At 40.2% G+C, this 25343-nt stretch overlaps 1 protein-coding gene across 25 annotated transcripts in view; it reads right to left on the minus strand.

The window, feature by feature from the left end:
* Grk4 (G protein-coupled receptor kinase 4) overlaps positions 1 to 25343 on the minus strand; it is a 75043-nt gene that overhangs the window by 48713 nt on the left and 987 nt on the right. For all 25 annotated transcript variants that reach the window (XR_015636797.1, XR_015636796.1, XR_015636795.1 and 22 more), the window contains 4 exon segments: positions 19702 to 19794; positions 15599 to 15711; positions 14594 to 14668; positions 3899 to 4005 (listed from right to left, as the gene is read on the minus strand). Coding sequence is in view for 15 of the 25 variants with exons in the window: in XM_087584186.1 (XP_087440312.1) it covers positions 3899 to 4005; positions 14594 to 14668; positions 15599 to 15711; positions 19702 to 19794 (388 nt within the window). In the remaining 10 variants the exon portion in view is untranslated.

Below are 25343 nucleotides of genomic sequence, written 5' to 3' on the forward strand. Positions count from 1 at the left end.
GACACACAATAATATCTCATGTCATGATTCATTTCCACATGGAAGCAATAACCAGATCATAATTATGCCTAACTGATATAACCATCCCATGTACAACTGCAAGCACATTATAAATTTTAGTATGGGTGGAAATGTCCATTTGAGAGATATTCTTTTAGTATCTCAAGACTTAAACATGATTAACTCTTGGAACACAGTCCAAGGACGGAGTAGTAAGAAGGGAATTCTGAAAACTTGTGAGAAAACACCAAAAAAACAAGAGCCTTGTGAAATCAGTTTCTTCAAAAACATGAAATTGCTCTTGGAATGTGCTTTCAGGCCCCTCCAGGTAGAGTGAGTTTGCTTTATTCCTTACATCTGGCTTTTGTTATTTGTCTATGTCTCTATGAAAAATGTTTTTTCCAGGTGCAGCTTATTCTTCTGATTGAACACCTTAGTAATGTCATTCTTCTTAACCTCCAGAGTATCATAAGTTGCCTGATATTCTGATTAAAGCTGTCTATTGCATCAGGCTTTAGTCAGCCTCATTTTTAGGCTCCATTCTCACACAAATATCTGCACAAATACATCTTAGCAAAAACATGACAGAAATACTCATGACGATTATAATCTTTGTTTCAAAACTGATCTCCCAGCCTGAGCTGATCTGTAACTTCCTTCTTCTACTCCCCTCTGCATTTCCTCCACCCTCAGCAAGCACCTCAGCTGGTTTTGGCTAATCCTAGCGTGATCCATACCTTCATTCCTAAAGGGTCTGTGCCCTTTGTCATCCTGCCAGGATTGGGTTGAAATTTCCCACTAACTGTAATCACAGGACCTGGTATCACCAAGAGACACCCTGAAGGATCTCCTGAACTCCAGACATAATCTTTCTTACCTCCATTATGGAGAAGCAATCCAATTTTTCCATGGTAACAGGATTAATCACCCTTCCTAACACTGTTATTCTTTTCTTGTTGGTTTAAGGGCATTAGAAGCCCAAAGTGTTCAAGAGGAAATCTGAGCTACCAGTTCAATGGAATGTTTGTCATGTCTCCTGGCAGGAGTGCTCCCTCCTCTGGAACCAAAATTTCCAGGCCAGCAGAACTTAAGGCTAATTGGCTCTGAAACCGAGTCTTCAAAAGACCACTCCATCTTTCTGTCAGGCCAGCTGCTTCGGGACGGTAGGGAACATAGTAAGACCGGTGGATTCCATGATAGTAGGCTCACTGTCTCACTTCTCTGGCAAGTGAGGTGAGTTCCTTGGTCAGAAGCAATACTGTATGGAATGCCACCGTGGTTGATAAGGCAGTCTGTAAATCCACAGACGGTAGTCCCAAGTAAGGACAAATTATCATTTTCACCGAGGAAGTGTTCAATGTAGTCAACCTGAAACCAGATCCCTGGCTGATCTATCACCATAGGGAATGGTATCATATCTCTGGTAGATTTGGTACTGAGGAGCAGCTGAACCCGGCTCAGATTGGTGAGTGGAAATCCATTTTGTTAAACCTATGCATAACCTCCATCTCTTCCACTATGGCCACTTTGTTTGTGAGCAATGACAGGGATGGCTGGGGAAAGAGGCTGGCTGCCCACAGGATAGGCCATCTTACCTATTTGATTACTGAACCCTTCCTTTGCTTAAACAACTTTGGATAAGCATTTACATGGAACACAAGTATCTTTACATCTTTTGCCCATTTGGAGAGTGCCACATACTTCTTCCCAAATGTCTTTCTCACCAATTTTCCAATCATGCCCAAAATTTCCAAGTCCCTGGCCATCTAGTCAATCCATTGGCTAGAGCCCATCAATTAGTAAACAATTACATAAGTGGGCATTTCTCCTCCCAAACGAAAGGTATAAGCATGTATACTGCACAAAGTTCTGCCCACTGGGAAGATTTCCCTTTGCCAGTATCTTTTAGGGATGTCCTGGAAAGTGGCTTAATGCTGCAGCTGTCTATTTCTGAGTGGTGCCTGCATAACATGCAGAACCATCAGTAAACCAAGCCTTAGTTTTCTGATTCAGTCAGCTGATCATAGGGCACAGCACACGAAGCTAACGATGCATGTCCAGGAGCAGACAGCACTATAATGACCCTGGAACCACGCACTTGAACAGCTTCTTCATGTAACGTGCTTGCACCTTCAGGACCTACCTGGGTCCAACATACACATACACATACCGCTTCCATTGCTAACTGATTGCTAACTGCTTCCATTGCTAACTGATTGCTAACTGCTTCCATTGCTAACTGATTGCTAACCACTTCCATTGATAACTAAATTGCTAACCGCTTTCATTGATAACCGAACCGCTTCCATTGATAACTGATTGCTAACCTGGTGGCGGTATCACGTGCCTTTCCTCCCAGTACTCAGGAGGCAGAGGCGGGAAGATCTGAGTCTGAAGACAGTATGGTCTACAGAATGAGTTCCAAGACAGCCAGGGATACACAAAGAAACCCTGAGAGGTGGAGGAAGGGGATAATGGAACACTGTCGTGTGCATCCTACTTTATAGACGGGGGTCAGGTAATACTCAACTCACATCGGAAAGCTCTTGCACATGCTTTCCTTCCCTCCAAGCTCCTTCTAAATTGCAGTCAGAGCAAATTTTTATATTGCTTTCTGTTTTTATTTTTTTTATTTTTGCTCTGTATTACTGAGTTTTTTGTTTGCTCTTTTGAAGATGGGGTGTCTTTTTTTTTAAAGATTTATTCATTTTTATGTCTGTGTAAACATGCCAGGTGCCCTGGAACTGGAGTTACAAACAGTTGTAAGCTACCATGTGGTTGCTGGGAATTAAACCCTGGGTCCTCTGGAAGAGCAGTCAGTGCTCTTAACCACTGAGCCATCTCTCCAGCCCTCAGAGACAGGGCCTTGATATGTAGTCAGAGTCTCTCTCAAGCCCTTATCCTTCTGCCATTACTGCCTGCATGCAGGGGCACAGGCATGTCACACCACGTATCACCAGAGAAATCCTTGAAAATCACAATGAAAATGTCATTAAAATATTCTCTGAGCTCAAGACAAGCTTTTCCACATTTCTCTGGGCCTCAGTTTCCTTCCTATGAGACAAGTTACTATCCATGCGGCTACACAAAACACCACCTCCTTATTATCAGATTACCTCAGAAACCACTTCCTTCCCATGCTCATAAGGAAGCTAATTAAGTCAAAATGTTCTACTTAGGAACTTTCCTGTCCATATCCAGAGGAAAATACTTTGAGATAATGCTTGGGTCTAGAACAATACTTTTAGGCTTTCCTCAAGTTAGACCCAAGCATATGGGAAGCAGAGGAGAGATGGCCCAGAGTTGTCATGGGAATTTTATGAGATTAGGCTTGACACCATGACCTTTACATACTTGTGATCATTAATCTTCACATAGTCCTTTCTACAAAAAAATAAGTGAAGGGGATCAGCTTAATTGAAAAACTATGCATATAAGAAGTCAACTTTTATAAAATAAACAAAACATAACAAACTTCCTGTCATTCTTTGTCTTGGGGTTACCAACAGATAATACATACACAAGCCATATGTAGAAAAAGACACATGCTTTTACCATCCTAGAACTTCACAAGTAGGGGCAGAAGGATCAGAAATTCAAGGTCAGGCTGGAGAGATGCCTCAGTGGTTAAGAGCACTGACTGCTCTTCCAAAGGTCCCGAGTTCATCTCCCAGCAACCACACGGTGGCTCCCAACCATCATTAATGGGATCTGATGCTTTCTTCTGGTGTGCTTGACTGAGGAAAGCAACAGTGCACTCACATAAAATAAATTAAAAAAGAATTCAAGGTCAACTTTAGCTTACAGAGTGAGTCTGAAGGCTGCCTAGGTTATACCACATCTATGTCAACAAACCAAACACCCATAACACGTACAAGGCTGAGCACTGCACACTTACCCAGCACAGTCCTGGAACACATTTTGAGAGGGAGAACTCTGCTTCAGATTGCATTTACACTCCTTCACAAGATCTGGAGGTATCTGTGGTAAGGAGACTTCTGAATTCTGAATATGCACAAACCAAATAGATATCAGTTAGTGCTTTCATAGTTCACCAATCATACATAGAACCTAATACGTACTGTGAATTTTTTAAAGTATATGAAGTAATAAGCTAAAGTATCACCCCAGTACCCCACTCCAGCACTCAACCTATTTTCTAAGCCTGTTCTTTTTTTCTTTTTTCTTCCGAAGCTGAGGACCGAACCCAGGGCCTTACCACTGAGCTAAATCCCCAACCCCTCTAAGCCTGTTCTTATGAACTCGAAACATGTACAGAAAAGAAAACAGGATCTCTTTGATCTCTTTGAGCCAAAAGATAAGAATAGCAAGGCTGGGGATGTGGCTGATAGAGTATTTGTCTAGCATTTAAATGGGTTTAGTCCTCAGCACTGAACAAGCCTAGCATGAAAACACTGCATGTCTATGAATGGATGGCTGGATAGACATAAAAAGGAAAAAAAAGACTACTCTTGTTATTGTTATGCTGTTTTTAATATATGGGTATTTTGCTTGCATGTATGGGTACCACATGTGTATAGTGCCAACTGAAGAAGGCATCAGATCCCCTGAATGGAGTTATAGTGTGAGCCATCATGTGAGTGCTGAGAGTTGAACCCAGGTCCTCTAGAAGGAAGAGAACCAGTGCTCTTAACCACTGAGCCATCATTCCAGTCTAAGAAAAGGCTTTAAAAAGACATTCCTGAGCCAAGGACATAGCTCAATGGCATAATATTTGCCTTGAGTTCAAGCCCTAGAAGTGTAAAATTAATTTATTTTTTAAAATTACAAAATTGACTCATTTTAATTCTACAACATAGATATCATTAAAAACATTATACTGAATAAAATAAACTAGTCCCAAAAGAATTAGCTTTACTTATGGATATATGTGGGCAGTAAATCTGAAAGTGTTAGAAAGTAGAAAAGTAATTGGTATGTGTGAAAGAGAAAGGAGATTAGACTACTGCTGGTGCTTTCTTTTTGCAAGATAAAAATGTTCTAGAGATTGTTTACATAATAGTATAAATATACTCAACTACTAAACTATACAATGAGAAACAGATACCACACTCTGGTCAGAGCACATGGACAAATCAAGTTGGTACTGACCAGGAGCTTTCACCTGGCTGATTCACTTCCATAGTACCCGAAGGTGCTATGGAGTCTTTAGGGAAGAAAAGTCATCAACAATCTTAGGCAGCTGTTAACACTGTGAGCTACCAAGATGGACAGCATTGTGAGCTATGTTCATCGGTGACACAAACGTTATGGGGATAACAAATCACTTTCCGGTTGGATTTAAGGCCAACTCCATTGGAGGAAACTCACTCCTTCTGTAAATCTGGCCCTAAACACATGATCAGGGAGTTCATAGGCCCCAGGGGGGAATATACTACTATTATTTTTATTAAATGGACATAGTATCAAACTGCACCTCCAATTTGTATCTCTATACCCATAGACCAGTAAAGCTCTTAGTCCACCCCAGAGAATTTTTCTTTGTGCAATGGTTGGTGGTTAATGCAGAAAAATCACAATTGGTCAAAATACAAAGAATAAGTGTCTATGGGGTCCTCACCCACAGTGGGACATCATGTTCCTAAAACTCAGGTATTCTCTTTGGAAGAAGGGACAGAAAGAGTACAAGAGCTACAAGTTGAGAATGACTGGATCAAAATGGTGTCTTCTGGACATGACAACTATATTCATGACCTCACAGAAGCTGTGGTTACCTGCATAAACCCTTCACAGGAACAAGTCAGTAAACAATCTAGCATGCGGGGGAAGGGGCTCACAAGTCCCCACTCCTACATAAGAAGCTATTGACAGCTGATGGCTTCTGAGGGAAGAAGACCCAGTTTTCATTAAATCAGTGGCCTCTCATAAGGCAATTTAGTGTATTAGTTATTAAAAAGACATGAAGTTTGGAAGAGGTAAAATGTGAGAGTTGGACCTGGGAGGAAGAATTAGAGGAAAGAATAGGAAGTAAGTATTATCAAAATACACTGTATGCATGAATGAAATTCTCAAATAATTAATGAAAATACTACATTAAGAAGAAGTATTTTCTGGACATGGTGTCACGCATCTTTATTCCCAGAAAGCAGAGGGTAGAGGATCTCTGTGAGTTCAAGGGCAGCCTAGATTACAGAGTGAGTTCTAGGACTGTCAGGGCTATCTATGTTCAAAGACCCTGTCTCAAAAAAAAATTGATTAATGTAAATTTCATCTTATATTTTTGAAATAACAGTTTAAAACTTTAAAAACAGTTATCTGTTTGGAAACACAATACTTCATTCTCATACAAACAGGAGTGTGTGTGTGTGTGTGTGTGTGTGTGTGTGTGTAGCTTTTGTACACAGGAATTGACTAAACATTCTCTTTGCCAATTTTCCTACCGCAAACACCATTACACCATTACCACCAACACCTCTAGCCACTTGGTTCCCATAGAATGGCTTCTTAAAAATAAAATTACTATGTGGGGCAGTGATGGTACATCCTAGCGCTTGAGAAGCAGAAGATGGATCTCTATGGTTAAGGCCAGCCTGGTCTACAAAGTGAGTTCCAGGATACTCAGAGCTACTCAGAGAAAGCCTGACTCAAAAACCCGAATAACTACAAAATAGAATATTAGATCAATGGGCACACATTTTAAAAAGTTACACTTTATTTTTCCATTTTCTGTGTTTGAGTGTTGTGCAGTGTGTGCATTTGCCCTGAGAGACTAGAAGAGGGTGCCCAATCCTCTGAAACTGTAAGAGTCTGTTGTGAGCTGTCATACGTGTACTGGAAATCAAACCAGGGTCCTATGGAAAAGCAACCAGTAATTTCAACTGTTAAGCTTCTCTCGAGCCATTTTAAATACTGATGTTCACAATGAAACTTCCCTCTAAAGATTTATTTATTTATTATATATAAGTACACTGTAGCTGTCTTCAGATACACCAGAAGAGGGCATCGGATCTCTTTACAGATGGTTGTGAGCCACCATGTGGTTGCTGGGAATTGAACTCATGACCTCTGGAAGAGCAGTCGTGTGCTCTTAACCGCTGAGCCATCTCTCCAGCCCGAAACTTCCCTCTAAAATGGGACTACCACCTTACATTCTCACTGACAGTGTCCCTGGGTCATGGTTTCCTATTTTTTAAAAACTTGGGAAGAGATTCTGAGAAAAAGAAGCACATGAGAAAATCATTGTCTAGATTTGGGTAAAAGATCAATATTACATTTAGTTATTTAATTTATAATTAAAGTCTATAAATTCCAGAATGACTTCTGACTATGCAAAATCCAGCTACTATCAAAATTTTATTTTCTGTAGTTGACTTCAGAAGAGAGCATCCTATTACAGACGGTTGTGAGCCACCATGTGGTTGCTGGGATCTGAACTCAGGACCTCTGGAAGAGCAGTCAGTGCCCTTAACCACTGAGCCATCTCTCCAGCCCAAAATTTTATTTTCTATAAATCAAAACAGCTAATTCAAAGAAGTTGAAAATCTCACTTAACCTCAGAATAACCATGATGCATGAGGAAATGGGCTGAGGAAGCTACAAAACTTCTTGGTTACAACAGTAAGTGGTGCAACACTTTTCAAGACTCTCAACCCCAGTTTCTTCCCGTGCAGCAGGACATAGGAATAAGACGAGTCCTCTCCTTTCTCTATTTATGAAAAGGAGTGTGCTTGTTCAACAAATACACTTTATACTAGGCACTGAAAACAAGAAGACGTTTTCTTAGCTGACAAAGCCAGTATTTAAACAGTTCTATTTCCCCTTTACATTGAGTGTGTGTGCGTGTGCGTGTGTTTAGATGTGTGTGTGTAGATGTTTTTCTTACATATAGGTCTGTGCCATACATATGTGCCTCATACCTGTACAGACAAGAAAGGGGCTTTGCATCCCCTATAACTGTAATATAGGTAGCTGTGAGCCACCATGGGGGTATTTGGAATAGAACCTGGGTCCTCTGGAGGAGCAGCCTGTGCTCTTAAACTCAGAGACATCTCTCCAGTCCCTTATATTTTATTTTGAGACAGGGTCTGGAACTCACAGAGTTCCTGCTTCTGCCTTCTAAATGCTGGGATCAAAGGCATGTTCTACCACACCTAACAATGTCTCATCTTTCTAAAATGACATCCCAGATTGATTCTGTTAAAACTATTTAACAATTAACTCTAAGTAGAGATGCTATTTTCAATACTACCAAAGCTATATATTAATTCTCATAGAAAAGAAAAGCTATCTTTCTATTTTTTAAAGATTTATTTATTATATACACTATAGCTGTCTTCAGACACACCAGAAGAGGGCATCGGATCCCATTACAGATGGTTGTGAGCCACCATGTGGTTGCTGGGATTTGAACTCAGGACCTCTGAAAGAGCAGTCAGTGCTCTTAACTGCTGAGCCATCTCTCCAGCCCAAAAGCTACCTTTGTAAACATCAGTGAGAAGAGACGAAATGTTAAACTAAAATCCAGCCACTAATGGGTAACATTACTGGCCTGATACAAAACAAGACAAAGGATTATTTTTAAGAACAGGTGGTAAGGGTACAAATTTACCAGATGATTTAGTGCCTTGCTAATTTAATACTTTAAACATAGTATATAACAGTAAAGTTCACTTTTATGGACATAAAGGAAGGTAGAGTTTGAAAATTTAGAGAATTCAGCTACAAAGTTACAATAATTAAGACAATGTGGTTCTTGGACAGGGATATACAGGTCAGTGGCATAGAAAGATGATCAGAAGTTTAAAGAGAAAGTACTCCTAATCTTCCTTGCTAAAATATACACTTACTTTGCTATTTTTAAAAAAGCAGGGCTGAAGAGATGGCTCAACAGTTAAGAGCACTGGCTGTTCTTCCAGACCTGGGTTTAGTTGTCAGCACCTACATGGTGACCACAGGCATCCATAACTCTAGCTCCAGAGGACTGACACCCTCTTCTGGCCTCCATAGGCACTATGAACACAGGCGGTATACAGATAAACATGCAGACAAAATACCCATCACATGAAATAAAATTTTACAGCTGAAGAGATGGCTCAGCAGTAAAAGCACTGGCTGCTCTTGCGGAGTACCCGAGTTTGGTTCTCAGAATCCACATGGTAACAAGCAACCATCCATCCATCCATAACTCCTGTTTCAAGGGATAAACACTCTTTACTGAATTCTTGCATCAGGCACACATGCGATACACATACAGGCAAAATACTCAAACACGGGGTTGGGGATTTGGCTCAGTGGTAGAGCGCTTGCCTAGGAAGCGCAAGGCCCTGGGTTCGGTCCTCAGCTCTGGAAAAAAAGAAAGGAAAAAAAATACTCAAACATGTAAGTTTGATTGTTTTTAAACTTCGGGGTTCTATTGCTTAGTTATAAAAGTTCCTTACAGTCTGAGTATTAGAATATCTAACTATGAAAGCTGTACACTTTTGACTATTTTGTTTTGGTTTATACCCATTTGGAGTATACTTTTTACTTGTGGTACAAGGCAAGAGTACCACTTCATTTTTTATATGTGAATTTCTACTTGTTCCAGCATCATTTGTTGAAAAGACTATGCCTTCTACTTCTGGGTGGTGTCAGTAGCTTTACAATTAATCAGTTGATTGTAAACTTATCGGTTTACTTCTAATTCTCAGTCTATACCACTGACCTGAATATCTACCCCTATCCAAGTACCATATTGTCTTGATTATTGTAACTCTGTAGCTGAGAAGTGTGAATTCTCTATATTCTTCCCTGGCCCCAGGAATACAATTATTTGGGGATTTTAAATATACAGTTGCATTCTAAACTCAGTTTGCTGATTTCTACAAAAGGAGCAGATCAATCTGATGGGGAATAGAGTTAAAACAAATAGCAATTTGCTGAGTATGGACATGTTAACAATATTAAGTCTTTTGATCCATGAACATGGAATGTTTTCTCATTTAGATGTGATTTAATTTCTTCAGTGTTTCATTACTGAATATACAAAAGTTTTATTTATTCAAATATATCGAAGCATTTTTTTCATTATTGATGAAAATATAAATGGATTTTCTTAATTTGTTTTTACTTACTAATGTATAAAATTACAACAAAATTTTATACATCTAGTATCTATGAGCACTTATTTGTTAGCACTAGTAATGTTTCTTGTTTATGTATATGTAGAGTCCTTAGAATTTTCTCTATATAAAATTATATCACCTCAAATAAGATAGTTCTATTTATTCCTCTCCAATCTGGATACTTGCACTTTTTTTAATGATTAAGTTGGATGTGAATAGGTGATTTGTCAGCAAATGCCTGTGCACCACTGTGTTCCTGGGACCCTTGGAGACCAGAAGAAGACAACAGATTCTCTTGTGTAACTTCTATAACTGGAGTGACAGAAGGTTGTAAGTCACTGCGTGGGTGCTGGGAATCTAAAGTACATGGCTCTAGGAGAGTACCAATACTCTTCACTGCTGGACCACCCCTCCCCACAGCTTCTATTTCTACTTCTTTTTCCTATCTTACTGCCCTGGGTAGAACCAACACAAAGGAACTTCAAGTCAAATCTCTAGCTCAATGAATGAAACAAAGAAATGATCTTGCCTTTTCTTAATCTTAGAGAGAACATGTACCTTTCACATTTAAATGTGATGTTACCTGTATTTGCTGATGTCCTTTATCAAGCTGAACAAGTTCCATTCCAATCCTAGTTTGGCTAGGAGGTGGCACACGCCTTTAATCCCAGCACTTGGGAGATAGAGGCAGGCTGATTTCTGTGAGTTTGATGCCAGTCTGGTCTGGAGAGAGAGCTTCACAACAGCCAGGGCTACACAGAGAAACCCTGTCTCAAAAAAAAAAACAAAAACAAAAACAAAAAAAGAAAACTCCAACTAACATTCTAGTTGTTTAAGGCTTTTATTATAAAAGGATGTAGATTGCCCAATTCTGTTTCTATATCTTTTTTTTTTACAAATTTATTCTACCAATATTGTATATTATACTAATTTGATTTAGCATACTAAACTAGTTTTGTAATCCCAGAAAAAAAACCCTACTTAGCTTTTAGTTATTTACTTAATTATAAAAATGAAAATTGGCTTAATTTTAGTATTTGGGAATCCCGAGTGATAGGATAATGAGCTCTTACTTTGTTTAAATGAAAATGCCTCAGAAAAAATAAGGTGGAGGCCAGAAGAAGGTTCACTGGGTAAAGATACTTACTGTACAAACTTGACAACCTGAGCTCAATCCGTGGACCCTACATAGTGGTAGAAGAACCAGCTCCATAGAGCTGTACTATGACCTCCATAATATGCCATGGCACACACATATGCACACATCATGCACACACATAATAATGAATAAATAACTTAAAAATACCTAGATGTGGGGGCACACACTTTCTCCTTTTTTCTTTTCTGTATGAGTACACTGTATCTGTCTTCAGTCATACCAGAAGAGGGCATCAGATCCCATTACAGATGGTTGTGAGCTACCATGTGGCTGCTGGGAATTGAACTCAGGACCTCTGGAAAAACAGTCAGTGCTCTTAACCACTGAGTCATGTCTCCAGCCTTTAATCCCATCATTTGGAAGGCAGAATTAAGTAGATTTCTGTGAGCTTGAGGTCAACCTAGGGTAAGCAATTCCATACAGCCTGGGCTAAGCAAGCATCAAAAAAGAGGGCTGTGAGATGGCTCTGTAGTTACGAGCAATAGCTACTCTTCCAGAGGACCTACCTGTGTTCGATTTCCAGCACAACCATCGGTAACTCCAGTCCCAGGGGATCTGATACCTTCTGTGGGACACTGCATACAAGTTGTGCACAGACATACATGCTGGCAAAACACTCATACACATAAAAAATAAAATAAGGAGCTGTAGAGATGGCTTAGCAACAGGTTTGGTTTCGAGCACCCACAGGGCAACTCACGACCATCTGCAACTCCTGTCCTAAGGGACACTCTTCTTAACCTCCAAGGGCCCTGCTTGACCATGGTGTACAAGCATACATGCAGGCAAAACAAACGTACACATAAAACAAAAATAAAAACTCAAAAAAATGTTTTTAAAAGGTGAAAGAACAATCAAGGAAGATTTCTGACATTAACCTCAGGCCTCTACATGCACATGCAAACGTGCACTTACGTGCACTTAAGTAAATACATACATGTATATCACACACACACAAAAGGAAAAGAGAGGTTGACAAACATCTTTTACCAAATGCTGTAGTTTGAGTATCTCATTTCTCTAAAACTCATGTTGAGATTTAATTGGTATTTTAATAATATTGGGATCTATGCTCTTTAAGTACATGAATACAGAGCCCTTTTGAATGGGTTAATATCTGTCTAGAGCAGAGGTTCTCAACCCTCTTAATGCTTTCAATCCTTTAATACAGCTCCATAAGTGTTCACCCCAACTATAAAATTATTTTCATTGTTACTTCATAACTGTAATTTTGTGACTATTATGAATTATAATGTAGTATCTGATATTTCCAAGGGCATTAGGTAACCCCTGTGAAAAGGTCTGTTGACTCTCCAGGGATTGCCAACCACTGGAATACAGTGTGGACTTGCCCCTTCCTACACTCGCTTTTTTGCCCTTCTCTAATATTATCTTTAAACTTTGTATATCTTTTTTCTCTTTTGTTGTTTTTTGATACAAGGTATCACGATATAGTCCTGGCTAACCTGGATGGAATTTACTATGAAAATTAAACTGGCCTCAAACTCTCACAGATCTGTTTGCTTTGCTTTGCCCCCCAAGTGCTGGGATTAAAGATGTACCAAAAACCAAAGAAAAAATATTTAAAAATTATAAAAACTATTCAAAACGAAAGATAACAGTAGATAAAAGCTTGATTTTTTTTCCTTCATTTTGTATCTCTTTTTTACTTTGGTTCAGATTTTGTGTAACACTATACATAAGCATGTAAATCATTGATACCTAGCTTGCCTCATCCCTCTTTTAACACTGAAAGCGAAAAAGAGTATTCTACTGACAACTTTTCTATGCCTAGTTCCAGAAAGAGTATTCTACTGACAACTTTTCTATGCCTAGTTTCCAGAAAGAGTATTCTACCAACAACTTTTCTATGCCTAGTTCCAGAAAGAGTATTCTACTGACAACTTTTCTATGCCTACTTTCCAGAAAGAGTATTCTACCGACAACTTTTCTATGCCTAGTTTCCAGAAAGGACCCTGAAAGAACCAAACATTGTCCTAAACCTGCTGTCACCTGGACTCCAGAAATAGCAAAGCCTTCCTGACATATTACTCTATGATAAAAATGACACCCCACCCCTAAATAGGTCAGTCATCACTAGAGATAGACTGTCCCCGCAAGTGGTAAGAATTTGTCTGAAGTCACTTTACAATAGCAGAATTGAGACAATGATCAATCCGCCAGAACATGCATGACTTCATTATACATTCCTCTTGCCCCTTGGTGCCTGCCCCAGTTCTTCCTCTATTTAGACCTAAAGCTCATATCACTACACAGATGGCCTGAAGTGCTTAATTTACGTCTTCTTCAAATGTCTATTTGATTAAAACCCTTTGTCTTCTCTCCATTAAAATTACTTTCTTTGTGGCGAATGGGCACTATAACATGTTAGGACATACCCTGCACTCCATGTCATGTCTTTGCCATAGGACCCTAGTTGTATTAATATGGTGATAATTAGTAAATCAAGAGCAATAAAAACAGGCTGGAGAAATGGCTCAACAGTTAAGAACACTCATTAACTGCTTTCCAGAGGACACGGGTTCAATTCCCAGCATACAGATGGCAGCTTGCAACTGTCTGTAATTTCAGTCTCAGGGGATCTGATGCCCTCTCTTGGTCTCTGTGGTCACCAGGCATACATGGCAGTGTGCAGACAAACATACCACCTCAGAAAACTAGCGAAGCATTCTAATGTGATAATATATATTATATATATAATATGCATATTATATATATATGTGTGTGTATATAAAGAGAAATGTATAAGCCAAGTTCCTGATATATAGACAGTAAAGCAGACAGTAAAGGATCTGAATGGCTAGGCATAGTGGCACATGCCCTCAATCTCAACAGTCCTTGAGGCAGGTAAACATATGTGAGTCTAAGGCCAGCCTGTAGGCATAGAAAGTTCCAGGCCAGCCAATGCTATATAAAGAAGGTTCCCTGTCTATGTAGGTGTGGATAACTTGATTTAAAATAAGATAGAAACAAACAAATAAATGGATTTGTTTTTTTAAGAAGAAATAAAAATGAAGATTTATAAAAACGAAGATTTATAAAAACTTTTAGGAAAAATGTTATTTTTAGTTCAAATTAGGCAAATAAAGTTCCTCAAATTATGTTCTGCTTCGGGAAACAATTAAATTCTTTGATTCAATTTTCTAAGAGGCTTTTTTCTTAATCTAAACAAAAACACAAAAGAGAAACAGTTGTAAAAAAATTAAAGGCTTTAATACATGTTATATTTTATCCAAAAACTGAAGAAGGAATAGGACGAGGGGAAGGGGGAAGAAGGAGGAAGGAGAGGAGGAGGGAAGAGGAGAGAGGATGAATAGTAGAAGAGGAGGAAGAGGAGGAGAAACCATACCTCTTTGAAGAATCTACTGTAGATGGATAGTCCAAATTCTCTTTGTTCCTCTTCGATGGTAACTTCATACTCTGCCTGATTGGAGCAATTAGGAAAAAGACACAGGTTAGTGATGCTACTCACGACAGCATTGCATAAAGCTTTAAATTACCTGACCTATGAACTCATAGCACACTCAGAACCCTCAGAGCATTCTGTGGATTAAATTTAAGTAGTTCTCTGAGGATGTAAGAACAATACTGGGGTTAAAATGTCAATGAGGGTGGGTGAGTTAATGTCCATTGTCGATTTGACTGGATTCAAGCACACCACGGAAATATATCTCTATATGCTTCTATGCGTGTTTCTAGAAAGCATAAACCAAGCAGGAAAGACCTACCCTAAACGTGGATGGTACCCTCCCACAAGCTGGAATCCCAGGCTACATCAAAACAAGGAGAAAACAGAGCTAAAGAGATGGTTTAGCAGTTAAGCACACTTACTGCTCTTTCTGAGGACCAGGTTTAGTTCCCAGAACCCACATAGTGGCTAACAATAATCTTTAACTCCAGTTCCAAAGGAACCATCTTCTGGCCACCAAGGGCATCAGACATACATATGGCGCACATCCACGCAAACATGCAGGTAGTCACATTTAAAATAAAACAGTTTTTAAAGGTGAAAGCAAGATGAAGAGCAGCGCTCATCTCTTGCTGCTTTTTCATACACAAAACTTACTCACCAGGAGCCAGGAAGGTTGTGCATGCCTGTGACCATGGTAGTCAGAAGCTGGCAGCAGAAGGACTGCTGCAAGTTTAAGGCCAGGCCAGGCTACACTGTAAGAGCCCTGACCTACAAAATGAGGTCCAGACTAGTGTGGGCTACAAAGTGAGACCCTATCTCAAAAACAGAGAGAAGGCGAAAAGGGGGGGTAGAACATCAAAACAGCTACCAACTCTGTCAGGCCCAGTTTTAATATTCAAAAGCACAAGACTGCACAGTGCAGTCCTGAGATGGACCACTCACCGCTGCATCCAAGAATTCAATGCACCTCTTTAGATCTGGTTTCGTATTACAGAATTGTCTGAAAAGAAGTCTTCCGATTGGCTGTTGGTCACAAAGACTGCTAAAATCCTTTTCTGGGTAAAAGGGAGAAACAAGCATAGTAGTTACTACCCACTAAATGCTGTTCTCAATCTACATTGTTTTCACTTAATAAAATGAAAGTAAAAAATAGTATCTATATTATTATTTCTAAGCTACTGCTTACTAATTTAAATTGAGTCATCACACATTTAAAGATACAAGCAGGCGTGGCAGAGACATCTGAATCGGTAAAGTGTATCCTACACGAGCATGAGGATCTGGTTTTATGTCCCCAGCACCAACATAAAAACCTAGGCATGATGGAGTGTTCCTGTAACCCCAGGGCGGATTTCAGGGGTTCCCTGGCCAGAGAGTCTAGCTGAATTGTCAAGCTCCAAACTCAGTGAGAGACTCTGTCTCAAAAAAACTAATGTGGAGATGATCAAGGTAGATACCTAATATTGCTGTCTAGCTTCCACATGCACATATGCAGACATGTACATACACACAAATAAATATACATATACATACATGCATGCAGGCAGGCATACATACATACACACATACAACAAACAAAACAGGAAGAACTAATTGGGAGGCACAAGCTTATAATCCCACCATTCTAGAGGCTGAGACAGGAGGACTATCTATACATTCAAGGCCAGTCTTGGTCACATGATGAGACCCTCTCCCAAAATAAAAAAATAACCCACAACCAACAGACAGCCAAAGACACCTAGAACTTGTAAAGATTTGTAAAACTTAACTTGAAATAGAGTATTCTCTAAAATGAAATATATAGGAGATAGATAAGCCCTAGGAGTGACCATCTACAAAGAAGGCAGGGGCATGAAGAAAACTTTCTACTACTGCACTCGCCCTAGGTGCCTGGAATAAACTGCTTATGTAGCAATGTACTAAGTCAGAATGTTTAAAACCTCTCTCCATCTTGATTCTTGATATTTTTATACTTGCAAACAAAATTTAAAATAATTATGATTATTGATTTGTTTATTCTTTTTATAATTTATGATTTTAACTCTCCCTTTTTGTTTTTTCTTTTCATAGAAAATATCTTATTCCTTGCATCTCCTTACCTCAGTAATATTGTTCTGAGAATAACGCTCTAATGTTCTAGCACTGTGTCAAGAAAAGTATAAAACAAAGACGTCTAGAACGAGTCAACCTTCAGCAAGAAAGCCATGTTCAGCAGCAGAGGATGGCAGATAAGAATAAAGTCTAAGAAGATGTAACAGTGAAACGCATTACTTAGTTTTGTTAGACAAGGTCTCACTATGTAGTCCTGGCTGACCTGCAACTTCCTATGTAGCCCAGGTTGGCTTCAAACTGACAAGAGATCCACCTGCCTCTGCCTCCTGAATGTTGGGAATAAAGACGGGTACTAGTGTATTGGCCCATTATTTTGTACACTGATAAGTAACAAAAGAATAGAAGGAAAGGAGGAAGGAAAGGAATGGAATGGAGGGAAGTAACGAGGAATGGAGAGGGACAGGAGGAAGGCCTGCTGCTCTCCTAGCAGTAGCTATGCTGGTTGTTCCTTGTCAACTGGATACAAACTTCCTAGATATATCTAGAAACAGGAAATTTTTTCTTTTAGATTTATTTTATGTTTACGAACGTTTGAAAGTCAGAAGCACTGAATCTCCTGTAACTGGACTTATAGATCAAAGATTGTGAGCCACTGTGTGGGTGCTGGGAATTGAAGGTCCTCTGTAAAAGCAACCAGTGCTCTTAACTACTGAGCCATTTCTCTGGTCCCAGGAAGAGAGAATCATAATTTAAAAATGCCTCATAAAATTGGTCCATAGATATGTCTGGAGGCCATTTTCTTGATTAATGATTGCTATAAGTGGTCCCACCTCTGGGCAGGTGGTCCTGGGGTCTATGTGAAAGCAAACTCAGAGAGCCATAAGCAAGCCAGTAAATAGTTTTCCTCCATGACCTTTACTTCAGTTTTTACCTTCAGGTTCCTATCCTAAGTCCTGCCCTGACCTGCCCTGTTTCCCAAAAGCAGCTCTAAAGGTGAAGAATTAAGGTAAATGAACAAATCATAATAAATCCATCCAGTAAAAAGTTTATTAGTGGGGTTGGAGATTTAGCTCAGTGGTAGAGCGCTTGCCTAGCAAGCGCAAGGCCCTGGGTTCGGTCCCCAGCTCTGAAAAAAAGAAAAGAAAAAAAAAGTTTATTAGTATCAGGTAATTCTGGGAGTCCAGGACATTCCTGTTGTAGATCACTGGGTCTAAGCAAGGGAGCTAGGGAGCGAGTTCAGTAGGCAGAGTGCTTTACAGCATGCACAATGCCCTTAGGCTCCATCCTTAGCATCATAGATACCACATATGGCAATACATGCCCATAATTTTAGCACTTGAGAGATAAAAGCAAGATCAGAAGTTCAAGATCATCCTTGTCTACACAGCAAATTCAAGGCCAGCCTGGCCTACATAAACATATGCCTTAAAAATAATTATCTAGGGGTTGGGGATTTAGCTCAGCGGAAGAGCGCTTGCCTAGTGAGCGCAAGGCCCTGGGTTCGGTCCCTGGCTCCGGAAAAAAAAAAAAAAAAAAGAAAAAAAATAATTATCTAAATAAAGCACTGAATTGTGCACATTTATTCATTTATTTTTACAAGTCACCATTTAATTCTCCAAGGTTAGAAGGTCAGGTCAAAGGAAACTCTGTTCCCCCTGCAGGAGAAGAACCGAAAGGTACTCTGAGTGTCCAAGCCACTGACACTCGTGGTGCTCCCTAAACAAGGAGTTCATTGCCGAGACTCAACACTGCCTCTTCCTCTTCGCTCTCCTTATTGATGGCACTGCCTGTGGTTGGTTTTAACAGAGGCCAGAATCATCTTTAGAGCCATTCTTCTGGCAGCCATAGCTCAGCTTGAGTTGGTTCTGGCTGAGCTGCTCCTGTGGTTGCTCCTCAGCTCCTTAAGAGAAGAATCCCTCTGCTGTGTAGAGAACAAGAGAGCTCAGTCTTCACTTCCCTCCACAGCGGGGCCAATGAGGAAAAGGCTTCTCTTTGCTCTATCTTCTCTTGAAGTATGTGAGGGCACTACCTCCTGCAGACTGCATTCTCAAGTCCAGAGCACGTTCACCACGTCACAGCTCCAGTGTCCCCTAGGAGGACACCATGTGTCCCCCTAGCACGTCCTTCAACACAGGCTTCCTCTCAGGAACCTAACTCAGGCTGAGCCCTATCCAGAGTAGTGAGTGCAAAGACTGTCAAATAACTTCTTCTAAGTTATCTGGACAGCAGTTTCAGAAGTCAGGAAATCTTTGAAAATGGGCAGCCTTAGATCTCTGGCTTTCAAGTGCCATGAAGCAGACAAACCAAAGGAAGCACAGGAAAGGGCCTAGGACTGTGGTCATGATGGCTACTTTGCATCAGCTTAGGCACTTGGACTTAGGGCCAATCAATTCCCAGCCCAGTGGAGAGTTCACAACTTCAGCTCCGGAGACCCAACACCCTCTTCTGGCCCCACAGGCAGTGCACTCATGGGCACAAAGCCACACACGGACATATTTTTTAGATTAACTTGTTTTTAATTTAGGTATAAGTGTACTTTGCCTACACATATGTCTGTATACTTGTGCACAGGGCCTGAGGAGGCCAGAAGAACATGTCTGGATCTGGAGCTGCAGACAGTTGTGAGTGTTCATGTCACTGTTGGGAACCATATTTGGGTCCTCTACAGGAGCATCCAGTGCTCTTAACCACTAAGCTAATTCTGTTGCCTCAATATATACTAGTTTTTACTGATGAAAAAGTCAGCAATCATCTTTCATAACTCCATCTAGAGCCTCCATTACACACAAAAGACTAATGAAGTTATATGAAAACTTCATCAGAAAACTTGTGAAGCAAGAAGAGCTGAAGAGGGGTTGGGGATTTAGCCCTGGGTTCGGTCCCCAGCTCCAAAAAAAAGAACCAAAAAAAAAAAGAAGAGCTGAAGAAGGAGTAACATGTAAGTGATGACGCGACGTCAGGCTCTCCCACACACGGAAGCACTGCTTACTCACCGATGGAGTGTCGTAAGTCACTGCACATGCTGACTGGGGGCAACTTCAGGAGCTCTCTCCACTTTTTACTGCGACCAGTCTTTTTGGTAAATCCTGTAAAATTTGAAAAAAATAAGGATTTAGATTTCAAATTGTGTTTTGGTTTTATTTTTGAGACAGGATCTCACTATGTAGTCCAGGCCTTAAATAGGCCTTGAATTCTGGATCCTTCTGCATTAACTTCATTTTAGGGTCACACAGCTATGTCAACCTAGCCAAAAAACGAGGGTGGGGAAGTTTTTCTTTACTAAAATGTTATCAATATTATATATACATTTGTAATAAAAATTATCCTATTTTTAATACTATTTTGGGTACATAAGATAAATACAAGTAAGATAAATATAATAATTTGTCTCAAATATATATCAGTCTAGTGAAGTATAAAATTCTGCAGTCTCCATTTCCAAATTATATCTAACATGACATACTATACACTGCTACTTACAAACATTGGTTCAGCATTATTAAAATTATACATCTATATTTATTTTTAAACAAATATTTATGAAATACCTATCTACCATGTATCAAACACTTTCAAAGCACTGGGAGTACAATGGTCAATTAAACAAAACAAAAAAGAGTTTGGGGATGGGGTGGGATGGGGTGGGGTGGGAGAGTTCACAGGTGAAGTTGCAGGCCTCTCCTGTAGAAACCTGAGCTTTACTTCCAACACCCACATTCGGTAGCTCATACCTGTAACCTCAACTCCAGGAGATCCAATGTCTTCTTCTGCCTCTACAGACACCACAGACACAGACACAGACACAGACATACACACACACACACACACACACACACACACACACACACACAGAAACACAGACACAGACACACAGACACACACACACATACAGACACACACACACACACACACAGCAAGGGGAAGTAGAGACATACACACAGTATTTTTTTAAACTCTTAAATGTGTGGATGCCTGTGTCCCATCCCCAACAAAAATCAAGTCCTACCTCTATATTCTTTTTAAAATTTTTTAGATTTTATTTTATATGTATCATTGTTTTGCCTGCATTTATGTACATGCACCATGTGCATGACTGGGATCCATGGAGGTCAGAAGAGGTTGTCAGATGCTCTGGAACTGGAATTATGGATGGTTATGAGCCTTTCATAATTCCACAAAACTTGGTGCCAGGAACCAAACCTAGGTTCTCTTGCAAGAAAAACAAAGGTTCTTAACTGCTGAGCCATTTTTCCAGCACACCCACACCATATTCTAAGTGAGGGAGAAAATATTATAAGGCACACAATGTAAGTAATTAGATAATATGGTTAACAGTATGAAATAAAATTGAAGGGAAAAGGTGGAAGATGCTATTGTGACTAGGTAGTATTAAAGGAGACCTCCCTATGAGGAGGATCACATGCAGACAGACTTAAAAAACATGGGGTAGGGCTGGGGATTTAGCTCAGTGGTAGAGTGCTTACCTAGGAAGCGCAAGGCCCTGGGTTCGGTCCCCAGCTCCCAAAAAATACAAAAAAAAAAAAAAAAAAAAAAAAAAACATGGGGTAAAGGCCTCTGGAAGACTGGGGAAGAGGGCTGTGTTGGTTAATTTTTTCGACACAAACTATAGTCATCTGAGAGGAAGGAACTCCAATTTTAAAAAATGCTTCCATAAGAATCAACCTGTAGGCAAGCCTGTAGGGCATCTTGATGGAGAGGGCCCAACCCACTGTGCATGGGGCCACCCCTGGTCACAGTGTTTCAGAAGTTGATACTAGGATAGTGTGGCATTGCTGTGACAGACCTGACCATGTTGTTTTGGTGAAGATTGTGGAAGGAACTTTGGGACTTTGGGCTAGAAAATCCATTGAATGTTGAGAGCTCAATGACCTATTCTATAAGAGCTTGGACGATAAGAAAGTTGAGAGGAGTAAAGACAATGGAGCCTAGCTTATGAAGTTTTAAGATTTCTAAAGCAAAGACTCTAGCAGATCATTTGTGTGAAGACTCTGTGATGGCTGGTCAGCCGAAGCTCAAGAATCACTGTAATTAACAAGAGACCCAGATCACTGAAGTAAAACCTCTGCTTTGATGGGACAGTGGAAGTTGGTCAGCTGCGGCTAAAGAATCAGCTAGAGAACAGCATCACTGAGGTAAAGTCTTATGGCATGCTGTGTTCCAGAAGTAGCAGCTGAACTTGGGAGTGTAAGACTCAGACAGGTGGTACCGGTTTTGAAGGTGTGGAGTGGTCACAGAGAGCAGATGAGGCTTAGTGTGGCAGGGCAGGATGGCAGGGCTGGAGTCCTTGAAGGCCCAGAAGAGGCTACTGATGAAAGTGCAGCCCAGTTGCAGCAAGAGCCCCCAGCAGTTTTGGAGATGCCGTGGGATGGCCAGCAAGAACACAGAGCAGAGCCAGCCAGAACCTCAAAGAGAAGCTGCAGAGGGCAAGGCTAGAAACTTGCCCAAGCCCTTTGGAGGAGCCCAGAAAATCATGAGTAGATCCCACACGTTAGACACTGAATTATTTACACAGTTAAATTTGGTTTTGCTTTGATTTATTCCATGCCATGGTTCTTCCCTTTTGAAGTAAGAAAGTATTTAACTTATTTATTTTACAGGAGCCCACAACTGGAGAGACATTATATTTTAAAAGTCTTTAAACTCTTAAAGACTAGATTTTTTTTAAAAGAATTATTTATGTATGTATATGAGTACACTGTAGCTCTCAGAAGACAGCATCGGCTCTCATTACAGATGGCTGTGAGCCACCATGTGGTTGCTGGGAATTGAACTCAGGACCTCTGGAAGAGCAGGCAGTGGTCTTAACCACTGAGCCATCTCTCCAGCCCCTAGATATTTTTTAAATGTTCGAATTTTTAAAGATTGTAGGACATTTTAAGTTTGTAGAATGTTTCATATTGTGATATCTTTATTAATGTGTGATCTTGGGGATTAACAAGAAATGAAAAATAGTTGCTTAACAGTGATCTGTTTGTGCCAGGCATTGGTCTCAAAAGCCTTTAATCCCAGTACACAGGAGACAGAGGCAAGTGAATCTCTGATTTCGAGGTCTACAGAGCGAATTCCAGAATAGCCAGGGCTACACAAAAAAACCTACCTCGATACCCCCCCATGACCCCCAATAAAAGGAAAACAGATTGAGCAAGCCAAGAGGAGCCAGCAAACAGCACTCCTCCATGCTTCTGCATCAGATCCTACACCCAGGTTCCTGCCTGTGTGAGTTCCTGCACGGACTTCTCTCAGTGACAGACCGCCTGGAAGTGTAAGCTGAAACAAATCCTTTCCTTCCCAAGCTGCTTTGGTCATGATGTTTCCCCACAGCAATAAGTAACCCTAAGGAGGACAGATGCACTCATGATGAAGCCAGAATGGGGAAAAGGGCTAACCTGCAATGAATGTTTTTTAAAGATCTGTTAAAACTAAAAGTTTCCTTAATCAAAGAAATTAACTCTTTAATCTCAAACATTCTGAGACAAAATTTTACTGTCACCCAATAGTGTAACATAACTTTACCTGTCAACTAAGACTCAGAAAACTGGGAGGAAGAAGACTACATTTCCTTGAGGTCTTGTGAGCTGTCTGCCATGCAGTGGTTTGAAAACCTGTGAAATATATGAAAAGTAGCTCTGCTACACCAGATGAGGCAGGTATAGGCCCACAGGCTCTTTCAATCATCCTGTGCTCCTCACATACTCTATGCAATCTTGAGACTAGAAGCTCTGAATTCAACAGCCCACTGCCCAGAACACCTTATGTTAACATGTTAAAAACACTCATTACTTTCCCTCACAAATTCAGCCTTAAAAAATAAAAAAATTAGACAAACATTAATAAGCACTTGCCAGTGCCAGAGACTATGCATGCTGCTGCATCGGCAGCAGCCCCATCCCTCATGTCAAAAGGCCCCACCATACAGACTAGATCCAGCGTCCAGAATGGATAGCACTGGTCTGACCTTCATAGGTATGCCCAAGGAGAACAAAGTTTGACACTGAGTGTAAGTCCACTGCCTGTTTTGGTGTTCACAGACAGGTGACCTTCTTTGAGATCTCAGGCCTCTGGCTTCCAGAAAGATTGCTACTGTGGAATTTAAATAGGCTTACTCATCTAGCTAGATGTCAGGCTCATGAATAGGCCTCTGTATCCCTTGCCTCCTTTTTTAGGGTATGGTTTTCCCACATCTCTGGAAAATTCCCCCCATCTATTTTCCTGAACAAGTGAGGGAACAAGTTTAAGTGGCAGGCTTTGTTTGTCTCTCTCCCATCCCCGTTTCTCTACGATGCTGGGGATTTAATCAGAGTCTTACACAGGTTAGTCAAATGTTCTGCCTCTGATGCACCAGCTTATAGTTTGTTGTTTTTAATTTCTATTCCTGACGCTCAAGCTAGGTTCAGTCAGTGAAGGGTTTAGAACCAAGCCCTGGAAATTTGTTCTTTGACACACACACACTCTCTTTCTCTCTCTCTCTCTCTCTCTCTCTCTCTCTCTCTCTCTCTCTCTCTCTGTGTGTGTGTGTGTGTGTGTGTGTGTGTGTGTGTGTGTGTGTGTGTGTGTGTTATCCATATGCCATATGTCTTTGCTTCCCACAGTTGGGATTATAAGCACCATGCCCTGGTTTTTTGCATAGACGTTGGTGATTGAAACCAGGTTCTTGTGGGTTTTTAAAATATCTACACCATTATTTAATCTCTCCACCATTATAATAAAACCTAATGTAATACTCCCTATTCTCAGACACTGTACCCAGATAGGAAGGAAAGAGAAACTTAAAATTCATCAAATTTTATTTCCACTAAGAATCCCCTTTAAGGACCAATTGGAATTTGGAATGAGAGACAAGAACAGTCAAATGTTTACTGAGAGAGAAAAGAGTGCATACTTCCGAGGCTGTCCTAACTGCCTTAAGAGAAAACCAAGGGGCTGGAGAGATGGCTCAGGGGTTAAGAGCACTGACTGCTCTTCCAAAGGGCCTGAGTTCAATTCCTAGCAACCACATGGTGGCCCACAACCATTGATAATAGAATCGAATACCCTCTTCTGGTGTGTCTGAAGACAGCTACAGTGTATACATATGCGTAAATAATTCTTAAGAAAAAAAGAAAGAAAGCCAAGACCTAGTTCTCTTCCCACTCGTTCTGTTCTTACTTTTAAGTATTATTTTGAATAATAGTATTAATTAAAAAATATTGACAGATGGCTTTTTTGCATTTGTTTGTTTGTTTCTTTGATTATACCTTTAGTCTCCACTACTCCATAGTCTGTAGTCTTGAAGCCTAGACTGCCATTGTACTTAGGATCTTTCTGCATCAAGCCTCCTCTCAACTGCCCTAGCTCACAAGGATTTTAAATCCCTTAGTTTGGTATCTAATTCTGGACAACACTCACTATAATTTAAGAAATTTCTTACAATGTTTCTTTTTAGTGTTTCCAGTATTGAAAATAGTTATATGTTCCAATTAAGATTCTTCTTCCTGAAAATCACTGGGGGCATAAATGGACTTGTAATGGCGCTAAAAACAATTTTTAATAGGAACAAAGAAACAAACAAAAAAAGATAAAAAACATTTCTCTGTTACTCGTTAGTTTTTCTCAAAGAATATACTTCACATTCTGT

This window comes from Rattus norvegicus, chromosome 14, assembly GCF_021556685.1.
Source record: "Rattus norvegicus strain SHRSP/BbbUtx chromosome 14, alternate assembly SHRSP_T2T, whole genome shotgun sequence".
Lineage (NCBI taxonomy): Eukaryota > Metazoa > Chordata > Mammalia > Rodentia > Muridae > Rattus > Rattus norvegicus.